Consider the following 14,064-nt stretch of genomic DNA (forward strand, 5'->3'; position numbering starts at 1 on the left):
AAAGCATTCAATATACATTGCAACAATACCAATAAATTTTTAAAATATGTATTTTCGCTATTTCTAATTTATTGCATTATTTTTGGTTTCCTTAGTGACTAAATAGTTTAATAGGTACTGACAAAAATCATTTCTATTTACCTTGTTTAATTGGTTTAATAGGTTTAATATTTATGGTATTGAAAAGAGAGTTTATTTATTTATTGGTTATTCAACAGGAACACACAAGAAGAGTATTTGCAATCATTATTGCCATGGGTGAGATTCTACCGAATCATTTCACTTACCTACTGGGAAACGTCTGAAAAAAGATTTCAATTTTGGTAGGTATATCTTCCAAAACCTATTGTTGATTTGATCAACAATATTTTGAGTATGTACAAATGTTTGTAGACAAATATTGAATTTTTCCCTCCCTGAAAGTATATCGGGATTGATAAATATTTCAAGGATGACGGATAACATTTTTAAGACATCATACTCATATTTTATCGTGAATAAATTATTGTACGCATTCTAGTTTGAAACTTGTTCCATATAACCTCTGGTCAGAACTACATTTATTTTATTAATCCTTGCTCTTTACAGTAATCAACTATGTTTTGTAAAATATGTACAGTTAAATTCAACGACACGTTTTCCCTGACAGCAGTATTATACTCATTCACTTTATTAAAAAAATATACCAGATGTTTCTTGATCATTAATAAAAAGTAACTGAATATTCATGTACAAATTTTAATAAGTGGATAATTGTAAGTATTTTGAAAACCCTAGGATTTAGTACTAATGTACTCATATTATTAATTTACCTTTCAGCACCTCATAAATAATGTACACCTACATATAAATAATACCATATGAAAACCATGTTGTAGCTAAATTTTGTTAAAGTAACTGTGTTACTAAATTATTCATAGATACAAGGCTCTAAAAATAACCATCAGAAATATATCTAAATTAAATTGATAGTATAATCAAATTAAAAGAAATGAAAAAAATATATATATCAATACTTCTTTATTTGACATAATGTATTAGTGATCAGTGCCAATAGGTTTCAATATATTATATGTTCATTATTAATAAATATAATATAACTTCCAGAGATAAAAAATAATAACTAATTGTTCACGTTACAAAAATAGATGATAAATCATCATATTCATATGAACGTTTTAGGAATAAATCTGTTAAAGAAATTCCAGAAATATTTTGAAGACCGGCAGTGATAGGAAAAGCGCAAAGTGAGGTAACAGTAGAGCCTCCCGGTTCCAAAAATCCTATTTTCCTTTCCGATATCCCAGACCATAGCAGTCCTGAATTAACTACGGACTTTAATTTTAAAACTAAGTCCATTTGTCTATCGCTGGTGTTGACTATTTTGAATTTGAAATCAAATGGAACTTCTAGCGGAACTTTGCTAGGTAAAGCTTCAAAAGACATTCGTAGGTCTCCGTAATCAGGTGGCATCCTTTGAAGTTGACTGGTTTGTATGCGACCTCGTTCTCCCAAGTTAGATCTCCAGACGATGTCCAGTTTCCCAATGTTGGTAGTGGCCACAAGCTGCCGAGGGTCAGAAGCGACACTGGGCTGCGGTGTTAGGGAGTACAGGTACTGGCAACTTTCCTGCGGCTGGAGTAAGTTCATCTTCCCGAATACAGATGTCCCATCTTCTAGAGAATTAAGTGATGTCACGGTAAAAAGCTGTGAGCCTTCCAACGCTACTTTTTCTAAGCAGATAGGACCGGTAGTGATATTTTGGACTTGTGCCTCCAAGAAAATTTCATCAGATTCCGCCTTATAAAACTTTGTTTTAACATCGAGCGGCTTTACTACTTGGAATTTGAAAATTTTTTTGAAAGAAGCTAATGTGTTAATGGAAGTCATATAGCTTACTTCGCAAAACAGTATATGAAACCCTAAATCCTTGACTTCGTGATGAATAACATCATTGACAGTTTCGTCGGGTCCTAATGACACGCAAGCAGAATTATTTGTACAAACTGGGATCCGTTGAGAGTTTATTTCTAAATCAGCTTTCACCGACACGTCCTTAACAACTTGATTTGTTTCATTGTGAACACAAACATAGCACGAAAAAGTTTCTCCCAAATATATGCTACCGAAACTTTGTGGCAGCAATAAAAATTGACCGGCTGCTAAAGTCTCCATTCCTCTAACAGCTACAATATCATCTTTCAGGTAATTATTTAGCAAGTTTCCGGGAAGGTCTTTTGCATCACATGTCACAATTTGGGGACTCATTAGTGTCGGCCTTGTAAGTCGCATGACTTTCAGAGCAACTGGAGGCTCATTTAAATCCTTATACTCCATCTTATCAAATGTGGATGACTATGATCAAATTAACTCAAATCAGCCTAATCATTGGTATTTTAATCCGCACTTTACAAAATCTTAATGCATATTCAGTTTAACACATTTCTGTAAGTTTATTAATTATTTTATCTTCCAGAATTTACTATAATCTGGCAAAACACTAGAACTGACCAACGTCAAGTCGGGAAAAGCTTTAGCCTTCAACGAAATGTCATTTTTGTGTTTCCATAGAAATCGTCTACCTGTCAAAATTTCTACATTACTGGCAACTCAATCAGGCATAGAGAATATATTTGTTTCAGTAAAATTTTAGTAAGTTATAAATGTTTGTAAAAAGCACCGACACTTTTATTGTATGATAAACTAAGTCTGAAGTTTTGAATAATCTTTTTTACATATTAATAGAAGATTTCAAAGTTTACAATTGACTTGCTATTTTCAATAATTCAATTTTTAATGTAAGAAATTGCTGTACTCTATACTCGCGACACGACACACCGATAAATAGGATAAAATAAAAATATTATGTGGACCAATAAAATTTGCCACGGTCCGTTGATGTGACAGTTGTGTTCTATAGTTCTACGTTTAAAATGTATTTGCTTTTGCGACTATTTCTTTAAATTGTGTCTGATTATGAGTATTATATGATAGTAATATAAAAATATTTTACGATGGCCTATCAGACATTTCGGCAGGAGTACCTGTTAATGCCAACAGTGACAAGGGCTTATACTACTGCCTGTGTTATCACGACTTTCGCTGTAGTAAGTACAACAATTACTCAATGTAAACATATAATTATTATGTCAATTCGTCATACACGGTTAAGTACACAACGCAATAAATCTTTTGGTTGCATTTGCTTAGTACTTATTTATATATTTAATGTGTATTCCTTTTCTTTTATACTATAACTATAATTCTAAACGCCGGGCCCTTCATATGTATTTATGTAGAGGTAAAATGTATACTCTTACAGTAAATTGTCAAAAAAATATTAAATATTTGGTACCTCATCTGATATTTTTCTATTATGGGGATGATACACTAAATGACAGAATACTAAGAAAAAAGTGTAAATACTTTCCGCATGCCTCATGATGAAAAAGTTAGCATATATGCTTTCCATTCATGAAATCCTAGGTACGATTCCCGACAAGGTCCACATAAAACGTTTATTTTTAATGGTATTTTTTCACTGCAATATTTGTTTTTAGACAAGCACCTGAAGTATAGGACTGATTATCAATAATTCTTCTCGAAACATTCAAAATATATTTTTGTAATAAATAAGTATATATTGTATAAGTATAAGTATTAGTCTTTATTCTTCTTCTTCCTACCACTTTATCCCAATTCATCTAAAGTCAGGCCTCCTCGTACCAAAGCGCTTAGGTCTGTCCTGAGTTGTCATAACAGGAACATATTTTACCGCCAACTCCTCAATATTAGACCATCATGTTTCTGGTGATCTGCCTCTACCTCTAGGTTAGTCGGGGTGTTGAGCACTCTTCACACTGAATAGTCCTCATCCCTATTTTTTAATTTTTTTTTTTATAAAAACCTTTATTAGCATAAAAAAATCAATACATACAATAAAAATTTTACTGTAATATTATTAAGATTATTTTCAACTTTGAGGCATCCCAAAATACATTTTTAATCCTTTATTTGTAACGATTGTATTTGTTTTTTCGATAACTAAAAAAATATATTGAAACTTACTAAACCCACATTAAATAAAATAAATTAATAAATTTATTTATAAATCATTCGTTCTGTTTTCAGCAATTAGACCTGGTTTCCCCTTTCCAGCTATATTTCAACCCAATTTTAATACTCAATGAATACCAAATATGGAGAATCATCACTGCCTTCTTATTCTTTGGTCCGATGGGCTTCAATTTCTTCTTCAACATGGTCTTCACGTACCGCTATTGTCGGATGCTGGAGGAAGGATCATTTAGAGGCCGAACTGCGGATTTCGTTATGATGTTCATATTTGGAGGCACATTAATGGTTGTATCCTTTAAAAATAATAAAAACTCTAATAGGGAAATATCACATTCTAGAATACCGATAGAAATATATGAAATAGATTTAGAATAATTACAGTCGAACTTGGTTATAACGATTACGGAAATAGTGAGATCTCGGATATCATGAGGAAACATTCGTTGACATTTTAGTTTGTGGTTTACTCCATACATTTATTCATTTTTATAGTGAGCTTCTTTCGGCCATACCGAACAAAAATATTGTCAACAGTTGAGCAAAAACTCTTCAATTAAAAATATCACTGTCCAAATTAGAACCTAAGTAATAAAATCCAAATGGACTAACTTATTACCGATGCTGCTGAGCCTTGGGATCAGTTTACGTTTATGATACTATGTAAGTTTCTAAGTACCTAATTGGTGTTTTCGCCGACAGCATTGACAAAGTATCACACATGTGGTTGAAATTGCGTGTAAAAAATCCAAGCTTTGTGAACTTAGCAAGCACAGGCTCGGCACCTCATTACGATTTACAACTTCTTTTGTAGTTTATGAATGACATCCTTGTTTCGGGGTTTTTTTTACAATGTTTTTTTTTTTTTTAATGTTTCATGGTCAATGCATAATAAACAATATAAGTGGGTAATATCCTATAAGTTAAAACCTTACCCTTGAATCGTAAACATGACTACTGACAGAAGTGTTTCAATTTGCGAAAAAGTGGCAATTATTTGTAAAATAGAATGTGGCGCGAAATATGTTGAAGTATGTAAAAAGTTTTCTTTATCCTTATCATTGTCAACATTGTGAACAAATAATTATGAATGTTTATTTATCTGAATTGGAAATTTAGAAACTGGTATATTTGTAAGCATTTATTATAATTTTCAATAGTGACAATAATCAAAAGGGATTGGATTTCAAAAACCTTTTTCTGGTATAACGAGTAATATTTATAACAAGCAAATAACCAAGTTCAACTGTAATTGCATTTTCAAAATCAATACGAGCATTGTGGAGAAATGTTTTCATACATAAATGTAAAAAAGAAATTTAATAAAAACACGTTGCTAGAAAAATGCGATGTGTTTGGCCTTGGTTGTGGTTCCATCAAAATTCTTGATAATGTTCTTAACAAATTTCAATGGCCAGGAGCAAATGAATGACAATTTTTGCGGGAATTAAAAATTACAAATTTAAAAGTATTTTTTGTGCTACTAATAATTACGGGACAGATAATTGAATTACCCTTAATAAAAGCTTTTATTTTTAAAATAAAACGCACAATTTACTCTAAGATCACTTCACAAATTTACACTTGAACAGCGAATTGGAATCACATTGAAAACATACTTTAAAATGTCCAGCAAAGTTAATGCCTTTGATGTAGAAACTGATTTACGAGCAGTGTGGTCCTTTTTATTTGTTACTATAACGTCTTTACTTTTTGTTTCCTGGCACTTGGTGATCAGGGTGACAAGTTTGGATAAACGGAGTTCTACTGTAATTACAAAATTATTATCGGTCTGCCATTCACTACTTTAAAACAAAAAGTATTAGCATGTGAAATAGAACCAGAACCCTAGATTAGTGTTTTAGACTCTGGCTCTCAGGAAAAGTGAAATCAAGTTGAGGCTAATAGTGGTTTCTCTGCCTTGTTTAAAATACCGGGTCTGACTCCTGGCAAGGTCAACACAGAAGTATTTATTTAATGTGGTTTTATATTGCTATATTTAACTGTCCTTGGACTTGCATCTGATTATCTTGCCTTCGCTCCATGTGGTGTCCCAATACTGTGCGTTGTGATTTGGACATGTAGGGTGAATGGATCTGAAAGGACTAATACCATTTATAGTGTAAATGTTGAAAGATGCAAAAAATGGAAATGAACATTACGAAACAATAAGTAGAAATATCTTAACAATACTAGAGCCAATTAAAAAAAATCCACTGTTACTTAAATAATACTAATAATGGGGAGAGTTTACAATATCATGTGTGTGCGACATTTGTGTTCATGTGTGTTTGAGAAGGTATGTGTATGTGGGTGCATAAGTAAAAAAAAGTTATTTATATTTATAAGGGAGAGGATATAAGAGAGCCTGGGTAAGAAGTTGTGTTAAGGTAATATTATATTACATGTCAGAATAATCAGAGTGCATACATGAGAAGATGCATAAATGTCTAAATACTTAACAAAAAGTAGTTGGTGACGGAAGTACAAGAATTATTTATTGTATCTTTTCCCTAATTAAATTACCAGTATCAATTGTGAAAATTTGCAAATTATTTGCAATCACTGTAAATAGTTTATATTGACTCATTTTGAAAGGTTTTGTGTTTTTCTTGTTTATTACTGTGATAAAAGGATTTTTTTCAATACAATTTTTTTTAAATTTAGAAATCAAAACTAGAGCAATCGTTATTCCTTAACTGTGATTTAGTTCTTCGCATTCTTTGTAAATCTACTATTCCTTGGACAAGCCTTCACCATTATGCTGGTCTATATTTGGTCAAGACGGAATCCCTACATTAGACTCACAATCTTTGGATTAAACTTCCCGGTAAATATTTTTATGTATTTTTTAAATAACAAATCCGCAAAGACACGAATTTAAGATATTTATTTTTAATGGTTAAAACTGGTATGTATTATAAATACATTTGAATTGTTGCTGAACATCTTCGGCCATCTTGTCGGCCTCGTGGGGTAATAATCAGCGCGTTTGCCTACCATGCAAGAGTTCTCGGGTTCGACTCCTGACATAAAATATTTATTTAGAAGGGTGCTTTTCCGCTAGAATATTTCATAGTCCCTGTACTGGTGTCTGAAGTGTCATCTTACCTCCATATAATAAAAATGATCAAAATGATCAAAATGATGATGATGAAACATCTTCATCATATTATCAAATATCTGACTTAGTTACATATTCTTTGTATACTTAATGTATTTAAAATGAATTTTCAGGGTATATCTCAAAACTGCTTGAAATGTACATTTGTAACTCACATTTTTTTTTTTAATGCTATAAAATTTATAAATAATCTTTCCAAACATTATTATTTGCAACTAACTTAAATCAGCCACTATTTAAAAATGTTTGTGTAAATGTAAAATTGGAGATATCGGATAGGAACTCGGGATTACCAAATTGGGTATCCAAAGAAATATGGTCATGTCTCAAACTGACTTCCACACATGGCAGAATCCTGAACAAGTTAGATTGCATTCTACTTATGAGGCGCTGAGAGCCAGAGGAACTTCAGTGGCATTTAAACAGTTTTTGTCAAAATGGCTTTCAAACATTTGTCTTGTTTTTTCATATAAAATGATCATGACTCTGTAGTCAATAATAGAAAATAAACTATGTAAACTGATCACTCATACAAATTTGACAATTGCTTTTCTCTGGTGTGAAACTTTAATTTAGCCATACAGATTTTCTTTGTTTATTTTAGTTTCCAGCTTTAATATTGGCATTTGATTTGGTGTGGTTAAAAACAATATTTTTTTCATTTAACTACATACTCAGATTAAATTGATATCAAATGTTGCTTAAGCTCCTATGGCTCATGTAGAGGTTGTCTCGAACATGTTAAGAATCACTTTAAAATCCTTCAGAAATTATTTATTTAACATGTTTGGGAGTGACTTTCATTTTATTAGGAATTTTTAGTTCGGTTTTAAATCAAAGTAACCTCAAATGTTATACATTTTGATGTTATATATTTATATGATTTATATGTTATTTTGATATGTTATATATTTTGATATATACTCTATTGAGTTATATTGTAGATTCAATGTACAACATTCTTTAATGTGCTAGGTATTTAAAAGTAAACATTTTTATTGTTGCCAAGCATTGGATTTTATAACATTTGTCTGGTGTGAAACTTTAATTTAGCCATACAGATTTTCTTTGTTTATTTTAGTTTCCAGCTTTAATATTGGCATTTGATTTGGTGTGGTTAAAAACAATATTTTTTTCATTTAACTACATACTCAGATTAAATTGATATCAAATGTTGCTTAAGCTCCTATGGCTCATGTAGAGGTTGTCTCGAACATGTTAAGAATCACTTTAAAATCCTTCAGAAATTATTTATTTAACATGTTTGGGAGTGACTTTCATTTTATTAGGAATTTTTAGTTCGGTTTTAAATCAAAGTAACCTCAAATGTTATACATTTTGATGTTATATATTTATATGATTTATATGTTATTTTGATATGTTATATATTTTGATATATACTCTATTGAGTTATATTGTAGATTCAATGTACAACATTCTTTAATGTGCTAGGTATTTAAAAGTAAACATTTTTATTGTTGCCAAGCATTGGATTTTATAACATTTGTGACTATACATATTCATATTGTTATAGGCACCGTACTTACCATGGGTCCTATTTGGATTTTCTGTTCTTCTTGGAAATGCTATTTGGGTAGATCTGATGGGAATGGCTGTAGGACATATTTATTATTTCATGGAGGATGTCTTCCCTAATGAAGTTGGAGGAAGACGCTTATTAAAAACGCCAAACGTTTTGTAAGTTCAAATCTAAGTATTTTATTTGATTAAGACATGTCGGATGTAGTTCCCGTAATGTCAAATATTGTGAACTATTGATGTTGCTTGATGATTACCATTCCTACCTCAACTTTTTTTTTCTTTCTTCAGGAAACATACAGTACGGTTTCATAGTTTTATATATTACACAGACTTAACTCTAATGGACCAGTGAATCCATATTATATAATAATTATATGTTAGGTTATCAATGAAAGTACAAAAAAAGGAAAAAAACATAAATAGAAGTTGTTTAAAAATTAAAGTAAAAAAGTTATTTTAATGTTTGTAGTTAGTATTTGCAAATGGAAATAATATTAAAAATGAAGAATTTTTTTTGTAAAAGTAATTGAAAGTTGAGAATTAAAATAAAGAATGATAAACATGCTCAGATATAAAAAAAAATAACATTTTCAAAAAGGAAATACATAAATATACACATACATATTTTATGGAATTCAAAGAAACAATGAGAATAATCTTTAAATTAAATATAAGACGATAAATTTAAGTCAATTTAAAAAACATCTTCAAAATTAATGACACATTATAGTAAGAGCAGCAATATATCGATTTTATATACATACACAATATAAGTAATTAAAAGTAGTTTAAAGGTATAAAAACATGTCAATGCAGCAGAGAAAAAAGAAAGAATAACAGGTATAGCAAGTAATTTTAAAAATTTGAAAAAGCAATATAAGGTCAAGATTTTAAACCAAAGGTAGTTGATAAAATTTCATTAAAGCAATTTTAGCTGTGATACAAATTTCAGTAGATAAATTAGATTAAAAATAACAATATTAATGTATGCAATGTGAAGTGATGTAAGAGAAAAACTTTATTTGTATAATCCTAGAACAGTTATTTGTAACAATGTAGTTGAAAATAATCTAAATATTAGTGTTGCACAAGAAAAAACTATTTTATGTTTTCAATAATGTATTTTGTTTTATTTTATAATGCTTACCTAAAACATCTCATTTAATAGGGTATCATCACGATTCAGTAACCAATCAGGATTTAGATATTTTAATGAATTTGAACCAATATTTCTAACTGAATTTTTATATTTAATCATAGCTTTATACATAATAGACACCATCAAAATGTTTCACATACTTCATGTGTGAGTTTTTCTGGTCAGCAAAATAATATATGCACACGGCGACAATAATATTCACATTAAATCAGCGTTTTTTAAACTTTTTGAATACGCGACCTCTTTATTTTATCTTACTGCTCGCATTTTCTCTCTTTTGAGACCTTAAATGAAAAATCAAGGGTAACATAGGAGCAACAAGGCTTATAAATCTTAAAAGGAGAAATAAACAACTCCAATTAGAAAAAAAAATGGTTATTTGTGTTTAGAAAATAAAACCACAATTCGAAAAATTGATTTTAAAAAAAATGAACAGGCATAGCCTTCTTACTGAAATTATTGTATTTTTACTGTAGTGTAACCTTTGTAGACCTTTAACCCTCGCTTTTTACATTTAATTAGCTTGTGGGCCGACACCCCCCAAGCAAGGCTTTGCGGACTCACCGGTTGAAAAACACTGCTTTAAATTATTATTTTTTGTATAGGAAGAGCCTGTTTGATTACCCACCTGAAGAACCCGAGTACATTCCCCTTCCTGAAGAGCGACCCGGTGGGTTCAACTGGGGAGAAAGAGCCGATAATAATCCTCCACAAAATAGATGAATGTCTTGTCTCCTGTTGTACAAATTGTGATTCCAAAAAGAGTTAAATATTACGATCTTCTGTTTTCCAACAGTTTTTAATGGATGTGATGAAGTGTTAGAACTTAGTGTTTTGATATTTATTCAAATAAATTAATAATGCTATGGGGTTTAGTGTGAGTAATATATGGTTATATGTATATTTATATTGCTTGTGTATTTATAGTGTACAGTTTATATCTTCTATACAAATAAAGTTAATTTCTATACAATAAATACCAACTATTTTGTATTATTATTTTGGGAAAATTTCAAATTCTGCAAATGTTAAATCAGTGTTAATTAAGTCAACTCTTGTGTGACTATGATGTCCATGAGTCTACATAGAATAAGAGACTTGAAATATCTCTCTTGTTAGTTATTTATATTTGAAGGGTTCTTGGAATTATTACGGTTATTTTTTAAAAATATTATGAAGGGTGAAAATTTTCTTGCGCTTTTATCTGTGACATTCACTTTGTTTGGCTGATTTGGTCCAGTGTTTGTTTTTTTAAAAAAATGTAAGGCAGGTTTGGGTGGTTATCGGAAATAAAACATAATGATTATTCCTACTTTTATTTAATCATCAACAACAGCTAAGAAAAACCTAAATATTAGGTACACTTGGAAAATAATTATTACATCATAATCTGTTGTAAAGAAGAAAGTTTATCACAAAGTATTAATCAAATATAAATAAAATTAATTCTTTGGATAAAATAAGTGTATGTATTCAACAATTTGCATGATGGCGACTATTAAATGCATTTACATATTATATTATTTCACCTCCACTTGATATATTACTCTGTTAACTAGAAAAAACAATGATTTGTTTTGTTAAATTGTTGTTTCGACAGACCTGTTTGAAAATAAGCAAATACATCAGTTTCCGTGTTGCACTTTGTTGATTTTTCAAGTCAGAGCTGTCATTTAGGAAGTTAATTTTGAGGGCTTTACATCAAGAAATGTTGTGACTTCCAGACAATTCGTTGTAAGAATACTATATTTTATACCCGTCATAGAATAAAGATTGTACAGCGCACAGGGTTAAGTGCATGTCATATATTAAAAAACTTTCCACGTACTGCTAAAAATTTTTGACACTTATTAATAAAACAAATAATGACATTTTTTTATATTACACCAAAGGCACAAGAGATTCCAGGACAAATTGCACAGTCGAAATAATTATTTTTATATTATATAGGATTGAGCCACTTTTCTTGTGCCTTAGTACATCCTCGATACTCATAATAACTCGTCTTAATTAAGTACAAACTTCTTAACGATTTGAATTATCATTTAGAACAGGTAGATTTCTTGCTACATATCGTCGGTTGACAGGTTAAACTCGTTAAATACAAATTTACGTTAACATTACTTTGCATATCACATTTTTCAACAATCTCTTGCAAAACGCTCGCATAATGAACTTTGTGATTTTTTCATGCAGGATATTATTGAAAAATATAGAACTTAATGACAAAGTCACTCTGCAATTAATTTGTACTCGAGTATTACCTGTCAACCGACAAGTCCAAAAAGTTTTGGTAATTGTCTGGTTATCATTTCTATACGAATAATATTAATTCTACGGTTTATCAACAGATTTCCAAAAAGTGCTGATTATGAATCATTTATAGAAAGGCCTTAAAAATACTAACACATTTTATAAACTAGATCAAGAATAGGAAGAACTTAAATTAAATCACATAAAATTTATTAGATGGATAATGTTATTAGAAATGTTTGTATTGTATATCCGTGAGATTACAGATTGGCTATTGGAAGATATACTGTATTAGCCCGAATGTAACGTGATGTTTTTTACTCAAAATAGTTTTCTAAAAAAAAACATTCGCATTATATTGGGGGTTAAAGATAAGTGAATTTTTCCTTTCATTCCTGCTTCAAATATATAGGTTGCATTATATTCGAGGCCGTATTATATTCGAGGCCGCATTATATTCGGGCGAATACGGTACATTGAAACAGGGATAATTTGCAGAAGGAAAGTATTCCGGGCATTGCAATTAAAACAAGTGAGACTTTATTTATAAGTCACAGCACCATACCAATAGTTAACAATCAACTTGTTGATGTGCTTGTATTTGTAGAATGGTTTAACATTTCCTAGGCATCTAATACTATCATTATAAAATTAATATTCTCTATCTTAAATATCATTCAATTCACAACTTTTCAAATCGTTCAAATCCCATTTTCGATTCACCAAAAATAGGTATGTTAAAATTTATATCCAACATTCACCTCCAAGTGGACTAGCCACATTGATTTAGTTTAATACCTGAATTGAAAAATACTATGTATAATAGAAACATAATTTCAGGTGTGCGCAAAATAATAATGTGAATAAACTAAATTAGTCTAAATTGTTCTACTTAGGTTGACTTAGTTTCTCTTCACAGAAATATAAAAGTATGAGGGGAAAAACCAACCTATCTACTGTGTATCTTAAAATCGACGCGTCTTAAATTATTATAATATTCCACCAGTTTCGAGGCAATACAAACTAAGGGCTTTCTTTTAATACATGATGTATCTTTACGCATCATTCTTTTAATACTGAATGCCGCAAATAAAAAAGTTTATATCGAGCTGTCATGAAGAAATGTGAAGAATATTTAACGCAATTTAGTCATAAAAAAAGAAAGATTATTTTAAGCGTAATTTTCTACATAAGACACCACACCTTATTGCCAAGAAATAGAAGGAATATAAACTACATTAAAATAAAAATAAATTTTATCAGACTTTTACATGTTTTCATTAATTTAGAATTCACAAAGCGGTGTTTGCAAATGATTAATATACGTATAACATATTATGTAACTATGTAGAGGCTCCAAGATAATTAAAAACACGCATTACGAAGATCTATTTTATTGTTTTACTTTTCATACAATATAATGAAGTAGTATGAATATGGATTGAATATATACCATTTTTATGATTTTTCTGAATAATAAGTATCTTGAAGACAGCTAGTATATCAAATTTTAAGATTAGAAAACATGCGTTGGATAAAGAGAAAATATTTTATCAACACACATTTCATGGTCTTACGATAAAGACATATACATTTTTAGGATCACTGAATAATAGCATTCGAAATTATTTACTTCTAAAGATTATTATTGGTATTTTATCAGAGATTAAGAACTTTTTTAATGAGGAAATGTAGATGTTTAGGCATTTCACCAGCTAGTTCAAATGATCACACATAAACCCTGTAAATGCCTATACTAACTACATATATATATTTACTTCTTTATCTCTGTTAAAATATCTACCAATCTTGATAAACTCCCTAAGGGGTTAAATCCACTGGTTACAAAAATTTGGACATACTCAAAATATTGAAGATTATTTATATACTTATTAATGTAATAAAAACTACA

General features: G+C 30.0%; 2 protein-coding genes across 2 annotated transcripts; one reads left to right on the forward strand and one right to left on the reverse strand.

Moving 5' to 3' along the window:
- Positions 1-1,005: 1,005 nt before the first annotated feature.
- LOC148276298 (trafficking protein particle complex subunit 13) lies at positions 1,006-2,574 on the reverse strand. Its single transcript, XM_088234467.1, has one exon. The coding sequence runs from the start codon at positions 2,335-2,337 to the stop codon at positions 1,132-1,134; it is 1,206 nt and encodes a 401-aa protein (XP_088090593.1). The 5' UTR covers positions 2,338-2,574; the 3' UTR covers positions 1,006-1,131.
- Positions 2,575-2,820: 246 nt separating this feature from the next.
- Positions 2,821-11,205, forward strand: Der-2 (Derlin 2). The gene is made up of 5 exons (XM_088234468.1): positions 2,821-3,107; positions 4,132-4,365; positions 6,785-6,904; positions 8,733-8,896; positions 10,505-11,205. Exons 1-5 carry the CDS (start codon positions 3,015-3,017, stop codon positions 10,620-10,622), a joined length of 729 nt encoding a protein of 242 aa, XP_088090594.1. The 5' UTR covers positions 2,821-3,014; the 3' UTR covers positions 10,623-11,205.
- The last annotated feature ends 2,859 nt before the right edge of the window (positions 11,206-14,064 follow it).

This window comes from Micrasema longulum, unplaced genomic scaffold (assembly GCF_059751315.1).
Source record: "Micrasema longulum isolate JH-2025_06_02 unplaced genomic scaffold, ASM5975131v1 h1tg001245l, whole genome shotgun sequence".
Taxonomy (NCBI): Eukaryota; Metazoa; Arthropoda; class Insecta; order Trichoptera; family Brachycentridae; genus Micrasema; species Micrasema longulum.

Coding starts and splice junctions, on each gene's coding strand:
- Der-2 (XM_088234468.1), top strand. CDS start 3,015: ATGGCCTATCAGACATTTCGGCAGGAGTACCTGTTAATGCCAACAGTG. Junction 4,366..6,784: donor TTGGAGGCACATTAATGGTT/GTATCCTTTAAA, acceptor ACTGTGATTTAG/TTCTTCGCATTCTTTGTAAA. Junction 8,897..10,504: donor TTAAAAACGCCAAACGTTTT/GTAAGTTCAAAT, acceptor TTTTTTGTATAG/GAAGAGCCTGTTTGATTACC.
- LOC148276298 (XM_088234467.1), bottom strand. CDS start 2,337: ATGGAGTATAAGGATTTAAATGAGCCTCCAGTTGCTCTGAAAGTCATG.